Source organism: Tiliqua scincoides, chromosome 6, assembly GCF_035046505.1.
Source record: "Tiliqua scincoides isolate rTilSci1 chromosome 6, rTilSci1.hap2, whole genome shotgun sequence".
NCBI classification, from domain to species: domain Eukaryota; kingdom Metazoa; phylum Chordata; class Lepidosauria; order Squamata; family Scincidae; genus Tiliqua; species Tiliqua scincoides.
Genome location: NC_089826.1, coordinates 39,959,317 through 39,981,719, shown reverse-complemented (window position 1 = coordinate 39,981,719; position 22,403 = coordinate 39,959,317). Strand labels below are relative to the sequence as shown.

The following is a 22,403-nucleotide window of genomic DNA, read 5'->3' as shown; positions in this document are numbered from 1 at the left end:
GGGCTACAAGACTAGTTTTCAGCTTGATAAACTTACAACTTTACTAAAAGAGAAATCATCAAAAACCTTTATGAATAACTGGAACCCAATTATTGAATTTTTGAGAGAGAGAGAGAGAGAGAGAGAGAGAGAGAGAGAGAGAGAAATGATGTAATGAGTTTTGGATTTGAAGATTAATATAAGAGGGACTGCTGGAGATTGTGTTTTTGTAAGGATGCAAATTTAGATTATCAATATAATCGTAGTAAGTAATTAGAACCTTTTGGCTTCTCTCTTACTCCATTGTTAGATGTATTATGTAGGTTTTTTCTTTTTTATGTATTTATGTAGTTTTTTGTATTAATATTGTTTTTTGTTTTCTTTTTAATATTATAAATAAAATAAATATAATTTCAAAAAAAAAGATTAGTTTTCAGCTTGCTTTCATAAGCATTGACACGTCCTACACTTATAACCATATTCCCACCTGTGCAATATTCCCGTTTCTTCCTCTCTGAACTTTTACATAGGCAATATCAGTGGAGGAGTTAGAAAATGGTGTTATGTATCTTACTCAGAAGTAAGCCCAGGGTGTTCAGTAAGACTTCGGCTGCAATCCTAACCTCACTTTCCTGGGAGTAGGTCCCATTGAATCCAATAAAACTTCTGAGTACACCTGGTTAGGATTGTGCCCTACTATCTTACTACCAGAAACAAACACCTCTATGTATAAGCTACCCAAGTCACTCTACTGGTCCATCACACTCACCATTCTCTTTACCTTCTAGAAATTTGCCACTTCCTGGTGTCTTAATATGGCTACCATGCTCTTTCCTACATCATTGGGATTGTATGATTGGAACTGCATCAAACTTATCATTCTTTCTGGAGTTTAAACCTCCAAAACTCTTTTGAAATAATTTGTAGTTAGCTTTATCCTGGTGCTCAAGCCGTTACCCTTAATTTAAAGAAACTAGACTAGAGAGAGGAGCATGGTGGGGGCTATTGGCTAAAGGAGATGCAGAATAGAGAGAACTGGCAAAGGGAAAGTGAGATTCAGTTTATGGAAAGGTAGGGAAACATCGGGTGATGTTGGCCACAATGTAGGTATAAGAGATGTGCGACCAAATCTGCATGGTAACACAAGGCCAGTTCATATTAACAAACTAGTGGTGGTGACAATAGGTATTAAGGCATCCCCCCACTGTAATCATAACTTTTTTCTTGCTCTACAAAAGAGCAGCAATGAATAATCAACCCACATTTACTGTACTATGTATTGCTCAGCCCTCTTTCAGCTGATGTGTGAAGGCAAGGTAACTGTGGGTTGAGCAGCAAATGAGTCAAACCCATGCCAGTTTTTCTATGAACACAGCTAACACCATGTTTACTGAGTGTTCTTACCATCTCATTATGCTGCCTAGTGGGGAAAATTGTTCTCATTGTTATAATCAAGAGGGCCTCCAACAAAGAACATGAGGGTCCTGGCCCAACCAAAGGGAAGAGCTACCAAAGGGTGCCTGTTAGTGTCTAACTGCTGGGAATGGATCTTATTTTCTCTGAAACATCTTTGGTTTCTTCTGGGTTTTTTATAGCTTGATCCTCAATCTCAAGCTATTTAATTGCAGAAGCCTGTCTAGTGAACAGAGTTCTTCCTGTGTCTTGGAGCTATAATTGCATTGTTGGCATTTATTTAATTTTTGACTTTTCACTGAGATTGCCAATAAGGTGTCACTTATTTGCTGATTGTTGTGAAATTTGGACACTTGTCCAGACTTGGTGGAGAGCGAAAATTATCTCATTTCAACAAGGTAATTGAAAAGTGATCAGATAGTAGTGGATCTTCAGATTGCCACAACTAATATAAAATTGATTTCATCAGACTACCTGGCACTAAGAACTCACTGTATTTACAGTGTAACTGCAACTGTATAGAATTCTTTGTTCCCCAAAGCAAGACACAGTATTGTATCTACCCACCTTTTGAAGTGTTGTTTTCTTTTAACATCTGATTTTTTATGTTTGTGCAAATATTGATCATACATGTATGACCATACAAACTGTATGTGCCAGTGGAGCCTGCTTATCTGTGGATTTTATATCTGCGGATCTGGCTCAGCCCTGGTCCCCCCTCCGGGGCTTCCTGGGCATCCCAGTGAGATTAAAAATGTGACTTCTGGTTTCTTGAGTGAAAACCGCTCACATATTTTATTTTATTTTTTGCCTTTTAGGGCATTCTGATGCCTGCAGAGGCCGTGGGTGGATGCATGCGGCCTCTGTGGGCATGCAGAAAGCCTCCAGAGGTTTAAAGGGGCTGAAATAGCAGTTTTCGGTATCTGTGGTTTTTGGTATCCACAGGGAGCTGGGAATGGATCCCTCGCAGGTACTGATGCCCCACCTGTATGTTTTGTACTGTTCTGATTGATGTTTGAGTTAACTTATCAGAATGTCCATGTTTTAATATGTGAATCAAGGGATAGGGCATTTGAGCAACCAATGTTAGAACAAATGTGTAATTGAACACCTCTGTTGTTTCTATCAGCAGGCAATAGCCGAAATGACAGTCACATTTTATACTGCCATTAATGTGCATGATGCTGTACAATAGAAGAGAGAGCAGATCCCTGATTATCTCTCTTGTGACTAATTTTAGCTTACAACGGGGGAGAGGGAGGAAAATGGAATAGTGCCACGGTAAATGGGGAAGAATATACAATTATGCCATGTACTTATACTTGATCTAAGTTGCAGTAGAATAAAGGGGGTGGGGTAGTGCCTGACTCTTTCTTCTGTAACCTTTACTTGACTATACCTCATGTGGTGATGTCATAATATTATGTGTCCTTCATTTTCATGGCCTCAATTATTGGTAGCCAATAGAATAGGCTTTGGAAATATAAACATGGCATGCTCTGCTAGACCATGGGTGGGCAGTAGGTTATGTCAGAGTAGCTACTAACTTTAGATGATGATCTAAAGTCATCCTAAACCTTCTCCAGCCTGGGCTGTGTGAGTCTTTTCTTATGTTGTCTCCAGCTCCAGGAAACCCAATTTTAAAGTCCAAACTGGCCTAATTTACAGCATTGGGTTGAATGTTCAACAGAGTTCATTACTGAGGGTGTGTGAGTTGTAAACAACCAAAAGGTAAATTATTAACCAAGCTGCTATTTTACAACCAGCTCTGCCTTTCTAGGCTGCCATTTTGCACTGATAGCACCCAAGGCTCTTGGGGGGAAAACAGTAACTACACCTTTACTAGCCATTGAAGGATGGAAGAGTAACTCAATATATGATTGCCATGTTTAACTGCAGCCTCACATTTGCTATCAAATTCAGTTTGTTTGAAAATGTTCTTAGCATGCTACCTGTATTATGAAGCAAGTTTGCTAAACTGGTACTATGAATTTTGTTTTCTTTCATTAAGGTGCTCTGACTGTTTACTGAGTATACAAGATTCAGTCTAAATAGGTGGCATTAGTATGCTTGTATGACATTGAAAGGAATGTGGTCAGGTTGCTGTACTTTGGCTTTGCCCAGCAATTTGAGTTTGTGTGTGTGTGTGTGTGTGTGTGTGTGTGTGTGTGTGTGTGTGTGTGTGTTCAATTTGCAAATTTCTCATCTGAACAAAATCTGCGGTGTATAGTTGTTTCTAGTAATGTTCGTCTAAAGAGTGTAGGAAAGTGGATATATGTCTTAACTTTTTCAAACATACACTAATTTCTGGTGCTGCTTTTCTGTTGTGAGAGAAATCTTTAAGAATCTTACTTGGGATGTAAGCTGTATAAGCATCTGAAGCAGCTCTGGGTTGAGATTTCCCATAGTGACATCAAAACCATCCATAAAAGTCTCCTGAGACAGTTCTACCTTTTCACTTCAGAACATTTTTTTTATGGCACATCAAGGCATAAGGACAGGAATAAAGAAAGAATTCTGACATTTCAGTTCTTTTTGGCCACATTCAATGCCCTTGCTGGCTTCTTTGCTGTTTCTGAGGGAGGGGGGAATATTTGAAAAACAAGAAGAGAATTGAGAATTACCCAGAAACTATAGTGATATTAATCATCAATGAACTGGCCAGTACAAAATGTCTTGGGGAAAATTCTAAATATACTCTGTGAATCAATATGACTTCTTACTTTTTGGATTTGTAGCCAACCAATACCCAATTGAAGAAAAGCTAAAATTCCACTCCCTATATGACAGCTTGACCTCAACCTCCTAAAGCTAGCTCAGATAAAGTAATATTCTTATGTCTTAAACTTGCTCTTCCTCAAGCTTTGGAAAGTCTTCCAAAAAAGAGTATGTCACTACTGTACTCATTTGGTTAGGGATTTTAAGCCGCAGTGTATGCATGCACCTGTTCTTCTCATTTATGCACTCTTTTAAGCAAGTTCATGGGCTTCTGAAAAATGAATGGACTTAACAGTGTACAAAATACAAAGAGGGAAGATAAAGTTGGTCTGTTCTTTGAGATACTGCTGTGTATTTATGTTTTAGCACTTCGTGTTGATACTATAAACGCCTCAGTGGATTATGGATGCAATATATTACAGAGGCAAGGTGTCTTAGATTTTAAACTCTAAGGCATATTGATTTTGCATAAGAATGTTTTATGTTTCTGAAATGATATCCACTTCAGTGTTAATGTACCAACAAACATGATTAGGTAATAAAAGCTAGTAAACTTTAATGAAAATGATAGATTAGTAGTTTAGTCATTAGTTGGTAGGCAGCTAATACTTGATTGCTGTGCCTGAAGAGCCTTGGTTATACTTCTACCTTTATTTTTGTTGTCAATCAGGGCTGCCTAGGTCCTACACCAGAGCCAAGGCAACAACAAACTGGCCTTGTAGCCCCCTGCCTTTGTGCACCCCCGACATTTTACCTCCCCTCTTCCTTCCTGTCTGCCACTTCTAGCCAACTTGTTTAGCTGGCAGGTTGCCCACCTAATTTTGCTGGTCAGCCCAGCACTATGACAGTCATGTGGCCCCTTCTTTCCTAATTTTGCAGTTTTGGAAAAAGCAATTTTGCAGAACAGAAGAGTCCTGAGGAGAGGAGTGGTCAAGTGCTGGTCTAGATTGTCCTTTTGGAGATGCTCTAGGCCAGCACTCTTCCCTCTTCAATGCACTTCATCTTGTGCTCTTTAGGTTGCCTTTTTGAAATTTGAGAGGGTGGCAAGAGTTGGAAGGAAGCAACAGTGGGCAGCAGTCACTGGATGGCAGGCATATTGGGTACAGCCCCACCAATCTTCTGTAACCATGTCTCTGAGGGGGCTGCTTTACTTGATCTCATGAATACGCTGCACCTGAGCTTTATTCTGAGGGTAAGCAGATGTCTTGAAAACAGGAATAGCTTCCCCAAGATGAAACCTAAGCCTTGCCTTTCTGTTAAGAACTTAAGTGGAGGAACTGTCACTCTCTTCTGCAAGTTGTTAGCCCTCAGTTTTTGGATCAAGCTGCCTTTGTGAGCAATGAAATAAAACCTGTGTTTATTTTGAACCCGCTCCGCCCCCCAATTTCTTGGCTGCATAACAGCACATGCTAAGGGCCCAATCCTATCAAACCTTCCAGCATTAGTGCAGTCACAATGCAGCCCCAAGATAGGGGGGGGGCAAATATTCCCTTACCTTGAGGAGGACTCCATGACTGCCTCTCCACTACAGGATGCAGCACACGCCCTATGCTGAAAAGTTGGGTTTAGGTTGGGTTTAGGTTTAGGTTGGACCCTAAAACATTTAAGTACCTTTGTTTTGTTTTTTTAAATTCAGCATTTTAAAGCTGAATTAATACAGAAATTTAAAAGATATCGAAATACAGAAAAATCTGGCAATTAACGGGTACCTCTATCTAGTATGGACTGTTTGGGTTACCCTGCTGTTATGGAGAATATTTTATAGTTTTTAATAATAATGAACTAAGAAAACCTTGCCTTTCTACAAATTGTGGTTTTTCTAGTACCACAAAGGAACTTTGCTGGAACTCTTCATTAGAAAATATTTTGTGTATAGAGGATGACAATGTTCGAGAATTTATATTGCTATTTATGTGCTTTGTAGAATTCCTTCAGGGCTGAATTGCTTGCCATTGAAATTTCAGATTTACTTTTACTAGATGGTAAACGCAGAATCATTGGTAATAAAGTTGGCCGCATTAGCAGACAAACCTGAATAAAACTGCTGCAGAAATAATATGGTCTTCTGTAATGGGGAGTGTTTGATTTCATTTATTGGTAATTTTAATGGTCTTTATTAATTGATGACTCCAAAATCTGAATGCTTTACTATCTTTTGTCTCTTTACAGAGTTTAGAAGCCTCTGAGGTAGTAATCCTGGAGCGGTGCTGCATTGTGGAGTTCAGGAATAAAGCAGATGTTTCAGTAGTACTCAGTAAGTAAGAATAAGCATAATCTGTTAAATGGTTCTTCCCTTTCTTTTTTGAATTTCTAGGTAACTTTCCCCTAAATGCTGGAATACGGTTCTGCTGGAATACGGGCTGCTATCCAGCAAAGGAACACCAATTAAAGCATTATCCATGCAGCTTTATAATGGTTGCAATTCTGTATTCATGCGTACTATACAGATCGCATAGTACATTAAATATGGTTCATTAAATATAATTGTATAAGCAGGAAGTATCCATAAAAGGATGCAGAAGAAGAGTTTGTTAGTAAAGAAGTAAATTCAGATATGTCTGAAAGAAGGAACATGAGATCATTGCTTTGTTTATCAGGCTAATATCTTATATGATGGAAGTTCAGGCATGGTTCAGACATAACACTAATTCAGGGTTTAGCATTATGTATGTGAGCAGGCCTAAATCAGGTTTATGCCTTTGTGCATGAAGGGAGATTGAAAGCGCTCATTCCTTGTTTGAAACAAACTGCAATTTCCTATTTTTGTTCAAACTAGGGAAGACCATCATTTGTACAAAATCAGGACCAGATTCTGTTTGTCTGTAGAGTAGAACTTAGTTACTTTGAGCAGTGGTTCTCACACGTTAGCACTTTTTTAGAATGAGAAACTGTCAGGACCCACCGGAAGTGATGTGATGACCGGAAGTGACATCATCAAGCAGAAAATTTTTTTCACAATCCTAGACTGCAATCCTACCCACACTTACCCAGGAGTAAGTCCTATTTACTATCATTGTTAAAAGCATATACATGGTGGCCTGTTAAAATTACAAAGCTGTAGCATTTCCCCAGATGCAGTCACATACCAAGGTAGCATCAAGTCTAATACATATTTAAAATAACATATTGAAGTGAATGTGGACCCACTTGAAATGGGTCAGGACCCACTAGGTGGGTCGTGAACCAACAGTTTGAGAAACACTGACTTAGAGGAAAAATGCAAGTTGGCTGTTGGGAAAGTTACAGGGTGATAATTTAACGTAAGTAAATATCGGAAAGGGGTAAAAGAAAACTTTATGAAAATCTCAAGCTTTGTATAGAATATGTTTGCAGATGAATTTCAACCCTTTGATTTGTACAGAAAGATATGTGCAAAGATTTATTTGCCCATGTATGTATTTTACTTTCACTTTAGTGGCCTTTATTCCCTTATGTCTTTAACTTCTTATGTCTGATGCAATACTCCAGTAGCCAAGTTTTCATTTTGGCATCCTTTCCAGAGATGTGAGCCAATGAGTCCAATTGAGCTGAATCATGTATGCTAATAACAGTAATCATGGATGCTAAAAACAGTAATCAGCAACGCTTTTGGTGAAGAACATTTTACATAGAAAACGTCTACCATGTTTTGATCTGTTGCACTGCTGCTAATGTTTTGGAAGCTTTGTGCAGTTAGCAGATTTTTAGCTGAAGTTATGGTGTTTAGCATGTGCTTAACTTCCCTATGAAATGAGGTGTTTTTTTTTTAATTATATCCTGCCTATACCACTAAGGCATGGTCCACCATGGTTAGGTCTGATTGAGTCAGGTATGGCTGCAGCTGGTACACCAACTGAAACTAGGTAAATGCATCCCTGGCCACAGCTGCCACTCCATTCCAAATCTCCAGATGATCTCACCCAACAGTTTCATGTAGGAGTTGAAAAGCACGAGGGACAGAACAGAATAGAACCCTGTGGCGCCCCACACTGTTAATCCGGAGACTAAGTTGTGGCAAATGCAAGCAATTTTATCTGCGAAGTGCCTGGTAAACTTGTCACAGCAGTCGGGGCAAATTATCCCCATTTGGGCCCTTGTAGGGCAATGGACACATTCCCTGGAAGACCCCACATGTGTTGCTGCCTCTGTTGAAATCCTTCATCATTATTATATCAGTTACATAACATTTTATGGCAGCATAGAATAAGCATTGGAAAAAATGGAGTCTGAACACTGTATTTTTAAAAAGGTTCCTAAAAGTTAACGTTTTAATTGAATTCTTTACCTTTGATTAAAACTTGGACTTTCAAGGACTGGTTAACACTGCATCATCAGTAACACAAGATGATTTCATTGCTATTAATTTGAACAGAAATTCAGGACTCCGCTTTTTGAATTAAGAGTGTCTGACGTCGTATTAGACATATCCTGCACATGCCTGATTCATGTATCAAAGCTTCCATTCTGCTTTTGTTGCAGCATGTGGTTAACTATGATAGTACTTTGTATTTTGACTGGTGGTGGTTCATTGATATGCTCAAGGATTTTTCACTGCTGTGATTACTGCAGGTTACTCTGCAGATTACTGTACTGCTCCGAACTACCACGTACTTGCAAAGTGTACCAGACAGGATTCAACTGTAGGAAGAGGCAACTGAATTTATTTTTAAACATATTTTAAAGAAAAATAGGATCTTATAGATCTTATAGATCACACGCAGTTATCATGGTGCTGCCTGCGACACTGACCACTCCCTGGTGTGCAGCAGAGTGAAACTGCAAACAAAGCGACTGTATCACACGAAAAAGGAAGGAAGACCTCACATTGATACCAGCAAGACCCGGGATCAGAGAAAAGTGGAGGAATTTGCACAAGCGCTTGAGGAATCTCTTCCAGGCCCGGCCGACGCAAACGCATCCAACAGATGGGAACATTTCAAGAATACCGTTTACAACACCGCCTTGTCCATATTCGGCAAGAAGACCAACAAGGCAGCAGACTGGTTTGAAGCCCACTCTGAGGAGTTGACACCAGTCATTGAGGAAAAGAGGAGAGCTCAAGCAGCATACAAGGTCTGTCCCAGTGAGCGCAACCTGCAGGTCCTCCGAACTGCTCGCAGCAAAGTCCAACAGACTGCCAGGAGATGTGCTAACGACTACTGGCTCCAGCTCTGTTCCGAGATACAGATAGCAGCTGACACGGGCAACATCAAGGGGATGTATGATGGTATCAAGCTGGCCCTAGGTCCAACACAGAGGAAAATTGCCCCTCTGAAGTCTGCCACAGGCGAGGTCATCCAGGATCGGGCGCAGCAGATGGAACGCTGGGTGCAGCACTACTCTGAGCTATATTCCAGAGAAAATGTAGTCACCGAAGAAGCACTGAACAACATTGAGTGCCTGCCTGTGCTGGAAGAGCTTGACAGTGAACCAACCCTAGAAGAACTTCACGTGGCCCTGGACTCCCTTGCCTTTGGCAAGGCACCTGGAAAAGACAGCATCCCTGCTGAAGTCCTAAAATGCTGCAAAGAGATCATCGTCACTGAGCTGCATGAAATCCTCTGTCTCTGCTGGAGAGAAGGTGGAGTACCTCAAGACATGAGGGATGCAAACATCATCACGCTGTACAAGAACAAAGGTGACAGGGGTGACTGCAACAACTACCGCGGCATCTCTCTCCTTAGCGTTGTAGGAAAGCTGTTTGCCCGAGTTGTACTAAAGAGGCTCCAGGTACTTGCAGAGAGCGTCTATCCAGAATCGCAGTGTGGATTCCGAGCCAACAGGTCCACCACTGATATGGTATTCTCCCTTAGACAACTGCAGGAGAAATGCAGGGAACAACGACAGCCACTCTTTATAGCCTTCATAGATCTCACAAAGGCTTTCGACCTGGTCAGCAGAGACGGCCTCTTCAAGATTCTCCCCAAGATTGGATGTCCACCCAGGCTCCTCAGCATCATCAGATCTTTCCACAAGGACATGAAGGGCACTGTTGTCTTCGATGGCTCCACATCAGACCCTTTTGACATCCGAAGCGGAGTGAAGCAGGGCTGTGTTCTTGCACCAACCTTGTTTGGGATTTTCTTCGCTGTCCTGCTGAAGCAGGCCTTTGGAACTGCAACAGAAGGCATCTATCTCCGGACCAGATCAGACGGAAAGCTCTTCAACCTCTCCAGGTTGAGAGCAAAGTCCAAAGTCCAGCTGAAATGTCTGCGTGACTTCCTCTTTGCCGACGATGCAGCTGTCACTACCCACTCTGCCAAAGATCTCCAGCAGCTCATGGATCGTTTTAGCAAAGCCTGCCAAGATTTTGGACTGACAATCAGCCTGAAGAAAACACAGGTCATGGTTCAGGATGTGGATTCACCTCCCTGCATTACAATCTCTGAGCATGAACTGGAGGTTGTCCATGACTTTGTGTACCTTGGCTCAACGATCTCCGACACTCTTTCTCTCGATACCGAGCTAAACAAGCGCATCGGTAAAGCAGCTACCACGTTTTCCAGACTCACAAAGAGAGTCTGGTCCAACAAGAAGCTGACGGAACATACCAAGATCCAGGTCTACAGAGCTTGCGTCCTGAGTACACTTCTGTACTGCAGCGAGTCATGGACTCTTCGCTCACAACAGGAGAGGAAACTGAGCGCTTTCCACATGCGCTGCCTCCGACGCATCCTCGGCATCACCTGGCAGGACAAAGTTCCAAACAACACAGTCCTGGAACGTGCTGGAATCCCTAGCATGTATTCACTGCTGAAACAGAGACGCCTGCGTTGGCTTGGTCATGTCGTGAGAATGGATGATAGCCGGATCCCAAAGAATCTCCTCTATGGAGAACTCGTGCAAGGAAAGCGCCCTACAGGTAGACCACAGCTGCGATACAAGGACATCTGCAAGAGGGATCTGAAGGCCTTAGGGATGGACCTCAACAAGTGGGAAACCCTGGCCTCTGAGCGGCCCGCTTGGAGGCAGGCTGTGCAGCATGGCCTTTCCCAGTTTGAAGAGACACTTTGCCAACAGTCTGAGGCAAAGAGGCAAAGAGGGAAGGCCCATAGCCAGGGAGACAGACCAGCGACAGACTGCACTTGTTCCTGGTGTGGAAGGGATTGTCACTCCCGGATTGGCCTTTTCAGCCACACTAGACGCTGTGTCAGAACCACCTTTCAGAGCGCGATACCATAGTCTTTCAAGACTGAAGGTTGCCAATATACTTAGGATCTTATAAAATAGTATTGATCACTGCTAGTTGTGCATTGAAGTGTGTGTGCTGTTTTGGAAATCTCCTGCCAAATAGGTGCTGATGCAGGAATTGGCTCTTAAGAGACCAGATTTCAGAGTCTGTGTCTAATCCATTTGTGTCTTCAAAATTCCATTTTTTGTGAGTGTCTTAACACAAGTTGTTTGCACAGTCTGGCATACAGGGAGACGGTAATGGATTTTTAAAAATGTAATTGTTTCATACTGTGCCATATTTTTGGAATGGTGATTTGACCACACATTAGATAGACATATAGTATGCAAAATGGTTCCATTCACCTAACCACATACCGGTTACCTTTCGTGAGGTCTTCCTGAACCACTGTTAATATCAAATCATATTTTCAAAATTGAAATTTCTTCTAATTAGTCTTGCACTGAAGACCCCATCTGAGTCTTACCTCTACTATGTGGCCTTCAGCAAGCCATTTTCTTTTATCCAGGCCCCTGTGGGGATGATAATAATCTACCTCTCAGGGTTCATATAAGAATTCCAACAAGATAACATTTGTATAACACTTTCTAAGTGTGCAAAATGCTTTGCATATAATATTCCCAATGTTAGCTGTACAGCAAGCATGTAAGGTGTATTATCCCCACAGCAAAAGCAAGCTTTTATGTAGAGAAGTTGAATGCTATTTAAACACAAATGACCCACAGCCCAATCCTATGCATGTCAATGGGACACTAAGTACCTTAGTGTCAATGGGGCTTACTCCCAGGAAAGTCCGGATAGGATTGGGCTGTCAATCCCATACTCTAGTAGGTCCGGCAGTATGCCCTGCTGCAATAGTGCCATAAAATGCTTTGCAACCGTGTGAAGTCCAGGTGTGCTGGCAGGAAGGCTGGAGCCTTTCCACTGCCTCCAGTGGCTGCATAGATGTCTGCTGGAGCAGGTTCAGTGGAGGCATGGAGCAGGCCGGGGTAGGTGTCAACAGGGACTGGAAGTGGGTGGATCAGGTCCAGGAAAGGGGTGGATTGGCGATGCTGGTGTGTGCTGCATCCTATCCCTTTCCTGGGCCTGATCAGCCAACATGGATCAACTTGGACTTATTCCAGTGGTACTGTATAATCAGTTTTGGTCCTTGGAGCAATTCAGTGCCAGAGCATTTGGTTGTGACTTTTAATTATTTAACTTAACATTCTCTCCCCATATTATCTAACGTTCTTTTTGTACTGTGAGAGAAATGATGAAACAAGGCCCATTTTGAAACAAGTGCTTTTCCATTATTTACTATGGCTGTGCTTCAAGTTTTGCTTGCTTTCCACTGTAATGTCAGTGTGCCTTGGCTCTTAACATGAATGAAATGCTTCTAGGTGTAATTGAACTGATGGTCTTCTCTTACAAGTCTACTGATTATTATGGGGGGTTGATTTTAATTAGTCACCTATCTTATAGAAAGTTGACAGAGCCAATGAAACACCATATTGTGGCTGATGTTTTGTGACAAATGGCATTTGAACATCTGATTTAATTTGTGTACTGTGCCCTCTCTGTAGGCTTCCTGTTGGCAATGAAAACTATTCTTGCAAATATTGTAGTAGCAACATGATGTAGGCAGAAAGACAGAACCTATGTTCTTCTGTGTGTCTGCAATAAAAGGAAAATGACTTGATGATATTCTAAGAAATCATCCTTTTTTTAAAAACCCCACTTAAATGAATAATATTCTGATCTTTGTTACACCAAACTAGATAGGGAGCCTAAAGATTTACACCTTAAAGCAGTGCTTCTTAACCAGCGGTACAGGTACCACTAGTGGTACTTGAGGTGGTGTCTGTTAGTACTCACAGGACCCCAGACATCTGCCATCATGCAGCAAGGCCAGGAACATGATGCATCAGACAGTGGTAGGAGACACAGCTCAGTGGGCAGAGCTCCAAAGCGTGCTTTTCTATGCTCGAAAAAGCCCTCCTGTCCACTTTGAGCCTCTTACTGGCCTTTGTAGCATCTCATCTGGCCTCCCAACCCAGAAGTAACTGGTGATGATGTCAGGTGGTACTTCAAATAGGTGGACCATGTGAAGTGATATGGTAGAGGACAAACCTTGAGAAACACTGCCTTAGAGTAATTCAGTTATTTCAGTTTAGTTTAGTATGCGGGTGACATGAAAGTGAACAATAAGGTCCATTTGCTTCTGGTTGTTGGAACTTAAATGTAAAGGTCAGCAGTCAGTTGCTGAGTAGAACATCTGTCTCCATATAAGGATAAATGCAGACAGAATTGGGGCTAGACAGATGTTGCATATACATGTTGGTGAGTAAGCACAGCAAACATTCACGTGAAGGAGGCTTGTGTTCCTTGGAGTTGTTGAGGAATAGTGACCCTAAGAAGAAAATCACCATCATTAGAAGTACAATCTTTTTCTTGGACTTAAACCATCAGACATAAGGGGAAAGCTTTGTGCTGAAAGGAAGCTACCAGTGATAATTTTCCATATTGCAGGACCAACTTGTTGAGGGAATGCATGAACTCTCTGTGTAGTATGCTAACTCTTAATTCTCTTAGGCTGCAATCCTAACCACACTTTCCTGAGAGTAAACCCCATTGAGAAAAATAGGACTTACTTCTGAGTAGACCTGGTTAAGCTTGTGCCCTTAATGGTATAATTTTATTTCTTAAAAGACATTTTCATTTAAGTTCAGGTTCAGAGTATTCTTTAACTAAGTAACTAAGTTTTGAGGTGTAAGGTTCAGAGGCTCCCTTGAATGAGTTCTGATTGTGCAAGAAGACCCCAGATCCTTCTCTTCCCACTCCAGCCTCATTTGCCATATCACACAATTCCAGTGAGTCCCCCAACTGGCTTTTCTGGATCCAAAAGGGGATTTAACAAGTGAAGAAAGCTTGAATGTCCTATTGTCAGTTTAATTCCTCTTGCATATTTCTGGCTTACACCCATTGTCTCTTCATCCCAAGCGGGCTTTTGAAAGATAAATCTGCAAAAATAAGAATGTATGTGCTCCTAGGGAGTATAGGGTCCAGTCCTATCCAACTTTCCAGCACCAGTGCAGCTGCCGTGCAGCCCCAAGGTAAGGGAAGAAATGTTTCCATACCTTGAAGAAGCTTCTGTGTCTGCCTCGCCACCACAGGATGCAGTGCATACCTCATTGGCACAGCTGCACAGGCACTGGAAAACTGGATAGGATTGGGCCCATAGGCATTTACTTACAGGAGAAAGTGAAAGCATGCAGTTGGGACTGAATGTGCCATGCTGTTTGGAGTGATTAGTGGATTTTGCTCTCACATAAATGTGTCTCCTCTTGCAGCCTGTGTACTTGTCCTTGATAGGAACCAAATCAAGGTTCTCTTTCTTAGTCCATTGGGGCTAAACTAATTGTAATGGGGCAGGTGTTCCCATGTCTGCTGCATTCAAAAGTGGGGTGTGTGTGCATGTACATTAATTACATAAAATTTGTGGTGGAAGAAAGCAAGAGCTGTCTTCCTACTCTGCTTTACCTCACTGTGCTCCATTGATTTAAGCAGACCCCTCCCCCCCGCCCACATTATCTGGTAGTTAGAGAATAAGGTACATTTACTGGGAGAAAGGAATAGAATGTTTGGAACTAGTTTCTGTAGAGATATCTTTTAGCATTCAGTTTCAAAGCCAAACAGCTACCATTTATATTTTTACAAATATATAGTTAAATGCTTTAAAAATCTGTTGGCGTCTTCTGTTAAAGCAGCATTGATTTCCCCTCTCTTCTTCCTTCCTTCGTGCCTGATCATTTATATCGTGCTAAATGTCACACTGAATTTGCAACTAAATGAAACTGTCTATACGACAGAATTTTTAATGCCTAGAGACTATTTCCTTTGCGAATTCCAGTCAAAGGAGTGACCCTTGTTGTTACTTGAATTTCCCTGGGAACCTGAGAATTTTTCTCAATCTTTTTTTCCTATAAAGGCTGAGAACGAGACAATTAGACTTTTATCAGGCAGCAAAGCCACGGACTTGTGGGTAGAAATGAGGTCAGAAGCTTCTCGTACAACCTGTTGGTTCATCAGGAAGAAGCCATGTCATTCTAAATAATTGCAAGATATTGATGAGCAGTATTCAGACAAGAATGAGTGGGGAACTGAGTCTAAAGGACAGTTCTAATAGAAAGAATAATGGGCACTTTTTGCTATAATGAATCCCACCAGTCCATTTGATGGAATTCTGCTTGTCATCACTGCTAAATCAAATTCTTAAGTTAGTAGCACTGAAATTTGCCTGCTAAGCTGCCAGATATGTGCCAAGTAGGGATTTCACATTTCAGTTTAATAATACTGCCATCTAGTTTTGTCATATATTTAATTGTTCTAGGATTAGATGTGAGGAGGGCTTTCTGTTCTATTGAGCATGGAGCCACAGCATTCTGGTTTCATGGGATTCTTTGTCATAGAGAAAAGCTGTATTCTATATTACTGCAAACATTAGTCTTGCTATCATCTTCAAAAACACATCTGTTAATGTTCGGGTTAGTGAAAGTTTATCAATGTTTTCTGAGTGCAGAGTTTCAGAGTGGAGAACCAGATCTTTACCTTGAAGCTGCAACAAGGTCTGATTGTGAATCTTGGGCTGTGGCACTTGGAGAGGCTAATTCTGAAGGTCTGCGGAATAAAATTCAGCAACTCCAAAGACTGATCATGGAAATCAAGGAAGAGAGAACGGCAGATGAAGTCCAACAATATCTTCCATCAGCACAGGCAGATAGTCTTGCTGAGCCAAAGCTTACAAGTAAGCATGCTGTTTTAGTGCATCTTAATCCTGTGAATGCTATCGGAAGAACTCCACCCTTCTGTAAATGCACCAGTTCAAGCAGACTAGAAATCTACTAAGGTTTACTGTAGATAGTCATGTTTCTATAATACTGAGAATGTGTTTTGCATAAATTGTTTACGTCTCAGTGCTGTAATGTATTTCTTATGGAAGAGCAGATATCTGACAGTTGGTTGACTAGGTATTCTAAACCAGGTATTATTATTTTTTTCCTAAGAAGCTGTCCCCAACTAAAGCTAACATTAATTTTTAATATAATCTTTAATATGGATACTGCTTTATGATACGTATTTATTTTTAAGCAATTATATGCAGGCACCAGTACATAAAAATGCAAAAACTGAGAATAAAGTATAATCATAATACACGGCAAGGGGTGAGAGGGAAGAAGCCACAGGAGATGAGCAAAAAATAATCTCAACAAATGAGCAATAATTGGAAAAAACTATTATCAGTAGCAAATAAAAAAATAATCCAGATAGGAAAACACAAATAGTGACATCACGTAGGTTTTGCCTGGCACTTAAAAGCATACAATATTGTAACTTTCATTCTACACAGTTGATGACTGAACTGAGTAAGCGCTGTTCATAGTGGTCACTTGCCATGTGTGTCATGTGAAGGCATACAGAGCAAACCTCCGGTGCTGTGCTTATTGAATTTAAAAACCCATGAAGGCAGATCTTTCATTTTCCCATTTTATAGAGAGAATCCAGGGTTGGGACATAGACTTACACAAGGCTTCTCAGGGCCAAGCTCAGTATTGAACTCTGTGTGGATCATGCCTAAACCGATAGGCAGTATCAAATTTACAATGCAAGAAGCCAAATAAATCGATATCACCAGCTAGGAGCTCTTTCCCCAAGCATTTAAGTACTATGGGCTTGGTCACCCAGGACCAGGACACCAAAATGCCACCCCCTAAACCTAAAAATGTCACTTCTGCCGCCCCCCCCCCCCCGGTAGGCCTTCTGAGGCCTCTGGAAGGTTTGAAAAGGTCACTTCCATTTTTTGACCAAAAACTGGAAATGACCTTTTTATACTTCCTGGAGGTCCCAGAGCCTTCTGAGTCCCTGGAAAGGGACCTTAAGCCCAAAGGGAAGGGGAAAAATGGATGGCGTGGGGAGGGAGTTTTGGCTGCACTCCCTGCTGGGTGGTGCCCCAGGGCATTTGCCCCCCTAACCTTCCAGGTACACCAGTGATAGCCACACTTCTTGGCATTTATAAATCAGGCATCAACCTCAAGGGTCTCTAAAAGGTTTGACAAGCACTGTATATGGCATGATGTCTATTGCTAGAACAGAGTCAAAATTCAGAATGGATATGACTACACTAGGTTGTGATCTTACTTCATCTTCAATACCCTAAGATTGCAATTCGATATGTTTACCTAGAAGTAAATTGAGATCAACAGGATTGTCCAAGAATGCACCTTTAGGACTGGGGTAAAAATTACTGTGATGACTCTAAATGTTGTCACTTCTTATAAACTCAGTAGCCTAGTCATGTGACCTTACCCACAATATGCCTGACCTTTATTGTGAAACAATAATGCAAAATATTATGGGAATAGGGATGATAATTTTTCCAGAGAAGCTCTGATTTAAATAGTGTAGTGAGGAGTTTCTTACTTAAGCATTTCTATTTATTATTATCACAGAATCATAGAGTTGGAAGAGACCTTAGTTCCTAGTCTAACCCCCTACCTATTGCAGGATATCCTCCTAGAGCATCTCCAGTAGGTGATTGTTGAACTTCTGCTTGAAGATCTCCAGTGAGGGAGTATCCACCACCTCCCTTGGCAATCGGTTCCACTATCAGACCGCCCTGACCATCAAGATTTCTTCTTGAAGTCCTACTGGAATCTCCTCTTCTGCTGTTTGTACCAATATGATCTAGGTCTACTCTCACAGGAGAACAAAGTTGTCCCTTCTTCCATATGACAGCTCTTCAGGTACTTGAAGAGTGCTATCATATCTCCTCTTGGCCTTCTCTTCTCCAGGCTAAACATATCAGGTTTCCTCAACCTTTCATCATAGGGCTTGTTTTCTATCCCTCTGATCATCCTTGTTGCTCTTCTCTGAACCTACTCCAGTTTGGCTGCATCTTTCCTAAAGTATGGTGCCCAGAAATGGACACAGTACTACAGGTGGGTCTGACCAATGTGAAGTAAAGCGGAACCACTACTTCCTTGTGACTTGGAAGCCAAGGTTCTACTAATACAGTTATTATTTATAAAACAAAATTATAGCCTGCCCTTTGTCCCCCCCAAAGCAGCTTACAACAATAAAACAGCATTTAAAAAAAATGAAAAATACCATTTTCTCTCAGTGAAAGATAGTAAAGCTAGCAACTTACTCATATGTTATTGATTTCCAGAAATTGACCAGTACATACATATCTAGGATTTCTGTATATGCAAACATTTAAATAAAAGTACAGTGGCTTCTTATAAGTCCCTTGAAGAGGGCATGGGTTTCTTCTTGATCTGGTGGCTTACAATGCTGCACATTTTTTCTTTTGTGATGAAATTGGTACAATGCTAACTAATTTTTCTCTGAGGAAAGATGCTAATATGTGTGTTAATAGATATATGTATTTTAACTGAATCCTCTTTTAATTACAGGTCTTAAGAGGACTGTCAGTGAACCAAAGCTTGAATTCAGCCTTGGTAAGATAGAATTTTCCATTTTGTGCAGAAGCAAACTTTAAAAAAAAGATTTTTAGAAAGTTGGCGAAAAAATGTTGGGTTGCCAGTTTGCCTCAAATGATCCATGTTTCTTCAGCTTTTTGCTTTTGTTGTTAGGTGGATGGACAGCAACAGTGCTGGATTTAGTCATAAACTAAATAAACTATGGCTTAGGGGCTCACAATCTTCAGGGGCCTCAAAAAAACATTCAGTTTTGGGGTGGGGGGCTTTTAAAATTTTATGTGTGTGAATGCACACTCTGTCTCTCTCTCATGAGCGTACAAACACACACATCTTGTACAGCAAATTTTGGCGTAATTTTTTAAGAAGGAACTTCCAATTTTCTAACAAAGAGCCTCCAAGCTTTATATAGGACCTCACCAAGTCTAAATCTGGCACTGATCAGCAAAGGTAAAAGCATTATATGATGGAGAGATTTTAATTTCAAGATACAGCAGCTTCCTCAGTATAACTTTTTGTAATAAGTTCTTTCTCTGGTGTATGCTGTTTTTTGTTTTAATTCAGGTGCATGTAGCATAGTTTAAAATGTTCATTCAGTCCGGCAGAGCTGAACATGTCTTCATCACATAAGATAAGCATAAATTAAGGAGAGAGAAAAATAATCATTGTTCAGTGACATTGAATTCTGAGGCTTTCAGAAAATCTGGTTATTTTCTTCTGGGGAGACTACTTGATTTCCAAGCTTTTCAATTTCACTTCTACTTGTACCTTTTTGTTTGTTTCCTAGAAAATTGTTATTTATGTGATTATATCAAACACATCTGTATAATGCAGAGTGCAGGTATTAATCCCAGAATTATGGCATAAAAGAAGATCAATTTAGGTTAAAAAGAAGGTTTAAAGTATCAGTTTAGGTAAAAAAGAAAGAAAAAGGCCAAACTCTGAAGTTTCTATGTCTTCGTAGGTCACACAGCACTCTAGCCCACCATTTTTCCGCTTGTGCACTGCCCCCTGTTCCCTTTCCAGTTCAGAGAGTGAAAGGAGGAGGTTCAGTGATGACAAGTGGGTGAATGGTGAGTGGGCTGACGTGGAAGATGAGTCCCCCACCACTAATATGCTCTCTGAGGCAGTTGCCTCAATCAGCATTAAGATGGAGCAGCCTTAGTAGATGTCACTTTCTGTTACATGTATTTCTCATTCATGCCCCCCTCAGGCACCTTTTTTTCTAGACAGAAGAGCCCCAAACGCTGTAGCCTTTCCTTGTAAGGGAGGTGCCCCAGCCCAATAATCATTTTGTTCGTTCTCTTCTACACCTTTTCCATTTCCACTATAGCCTTTTCGAGATGTGTCAACTAGAACTGGATGCAATACTCCATTACTTTCCATCAATTTGTACAATTGCATTATAATATTAGCCGTTTTAGTCTCAATAACTTTTGTAATGATCCCAAGCATGGAATTTGCCACCTTCACTGCTGCTGCACATTGGGTTGACACTTTCATGTATAGCTGTTTACCAGCACCCACAAGATCTCTCTCCTGTTCTGTCACAGACAGCTCAGAACCCATTAGCCTATATGTGAAGTTTTGATTTTTTGCCCCATTCTGCATGACTTTACACTTATATGGAACCACATCTGCTATTTTGCTGCCCATTCTCCCAGTTTGGAGAGATCCTTCTGGAGCTCTTCACAATTCTTTTCTGGTCTTCACCACTCAGAAAAGTTTAGTGTTGTTCACACCTTGCTGTTTAACACCATAGTCAGGCTAAAGAATCCACTGAGAGAAAACCCAAGTGGCTTGGTGGTAATGTAAATAACGACTCTGCTGCTAGATCTGGGCAATAATTGCAACGGGGATGCTAGATCTGGGGTTCTCCAAGGGCAGTATAACACCTCCTGATTGTCTGTCATATCCAATAATCCAGGACCACCTAGGTCCTGAAGTTGTCAGACTATTGATTTTTATGGTAATGTATTTTATAATAGTGCATAGCAGCAAGCAGCATGGTCTTCAATATCCCAAGGGTTCATGTGGTAAGGTTATGACTCTAGTATTGCTAACACATCACTTGTTTGGGGCATCAGCAAATGTGACTGAGGAACTTTTCATCAACTGAACAACCGTTTTGTAACAATATGTGCTGTTTTCCACTTAACACTGCTGAATTTTTTTAACTTTCTAAAGTAAATCAGTTTTATTTAGGTAAGCAACAACCAGTTCATGATAAGAGCTGTGCCTAGAAAATGCTTTTCTTTTGTACAGTACTCATTACTGGTTATCAGTCACTAGAAAATAAAATTCAGCACCATATAAGGTGGATGTAGGAGCATAATATCAACTCAGGTAGGCAGTGGGGAGTGTCGAGATGATGCTTGGTTCCTTTCTGTGCAATTGGTATTCATCCTCTGCAGGCCTGCAAGGGCGCTCTTTTGCTTTTGCCATGGGTCATGCCACCTGCTAAACCACCATGTGGGAGGGAGAGACACATGAGTGACAAAGCTGTCCCAGTAGCAGAAAGCAGAAGCTTTTATGGGAGGCATTGGCAGTAAGCCAAGTGCAAGCTTCCTACTGTGTTAGACTATTTTTTCCACCTTGTGTTGAGCACACAAGCCATCTTCTATTTATTTTTGACAGATGCTTTTGGTCTCCTGCTGAATTCTAACCTGAACTAGTTGGAGAAATTCAGGAGAGAAAAAATAGGGACAGTCTTTATAGAAAGTAATATTGTTGTATATATTATACATTTATCATGGTAAGCCCATATATTAAGTTAGCATCAAAGGAAGTGCTTTTTTTCTTTTTATTTCTTTTCAATGAAGTAGAATATTTGGCTAGCTAAATTTTACTTGCATGTTTTGGACTGCAAACATATTTTGAGGGATGTATTTTGAGTAGCTACAGTTAATCTGTTCAGTGAAGAGCTCATGGATATCTGAGCATGAAAAGCTATTTAACAGCTGAAAGGGCCCTGCTGGGATTTAACCATTTGTAAGAGGCAGGGTTTTTATCACTGTTGTTCTGGAGCGATGCACCAGATAATGGGATTGTTTATTGACAGAAATTTCAAACTTTGGATTTCTGACTATAGAAGATGAAGTGTTGTTGTAGACAGCAGAGAGGAAAGGACTGATGTTCTGCAAAGGTGTAGGATGTCCGACTTCCTTTATGCGTTAAATTTCTTAAGTGGTTGTTTGTGGATTTTTAGCATTCTGCATTGTTTAGTGACAGTATAGCTCAGTGGCAGAGTACCTGTTTTGCGTTCAGAAGGTCCCTGCCATCTCGAGTTAGGGCTGGGAAAGACCCCACTGGAAACCTTGGAGAGCTGTTGCCAAATAAGAATAGGCAATGGTTCAATGTTCTTTGAACTTCAGCCCTTTTACGCTAGCCAACTACATCACGAATTGGGAGAAGGTGGCCACAGGCATATACTTAAGGATTGCTTATGAAGGAACCATGACTCTGCGTGATGCTCTGCATACTGCACTGTTATGTTAAAGTGAAAAAATGGTAAGAAGGACAAAGGAGGAGTAAAGCTCCTTTTCCTCTAACACAGTAGGCTTAATACATAAGAACATAAGAACAGCCCCACTGGATCAGGCCATAGGCCCATCTAGTCCAGCTTCCTGTATCTCACAGCGGCC

General features: G+C 41.0%; 1 protein-coding gene across 5 annotated transcripts in view; it reads left to right on the top strand.

Moving 5' to 3' along the window:
- The window catches only part of INPP4B (inositol polyphosphate-4-phosphatase type II B), a 338,885-nt gene that overhangs the window by 121,194 nt on the left and 195,288 nt on the right, over window positions 1-22,403 (top strand). For 3 of the 5 annotated variants that reach the window (XR_010794649.1, XM_066631736.1, XM_066631735.1), the window contains 3 exons: window positions 6,280-6,364; window positions 15,843-16,067; window positions 18,736-18,780. Coding sequence is in view for 4 of the 5 variants with exons in the window: in XM_066631736.1 (XP_066487833.1) it covers window positions 6,280-6,364; window positions 15,843-16,067; window positions 18,736-18,780 (355 nt within the window). In the remaining variant the exon portion in view is untranslated. Of the gene's footprint in view, window positions 1-6,279; window positions 6,365-15,837; window positions 16,068-18,735; window positions 18,781-22,403 lie in introns of those variants that run through there. The other 2 variants (XM_066631739.1, XM_066631738.1) reach the window with 2 other exon arrangements.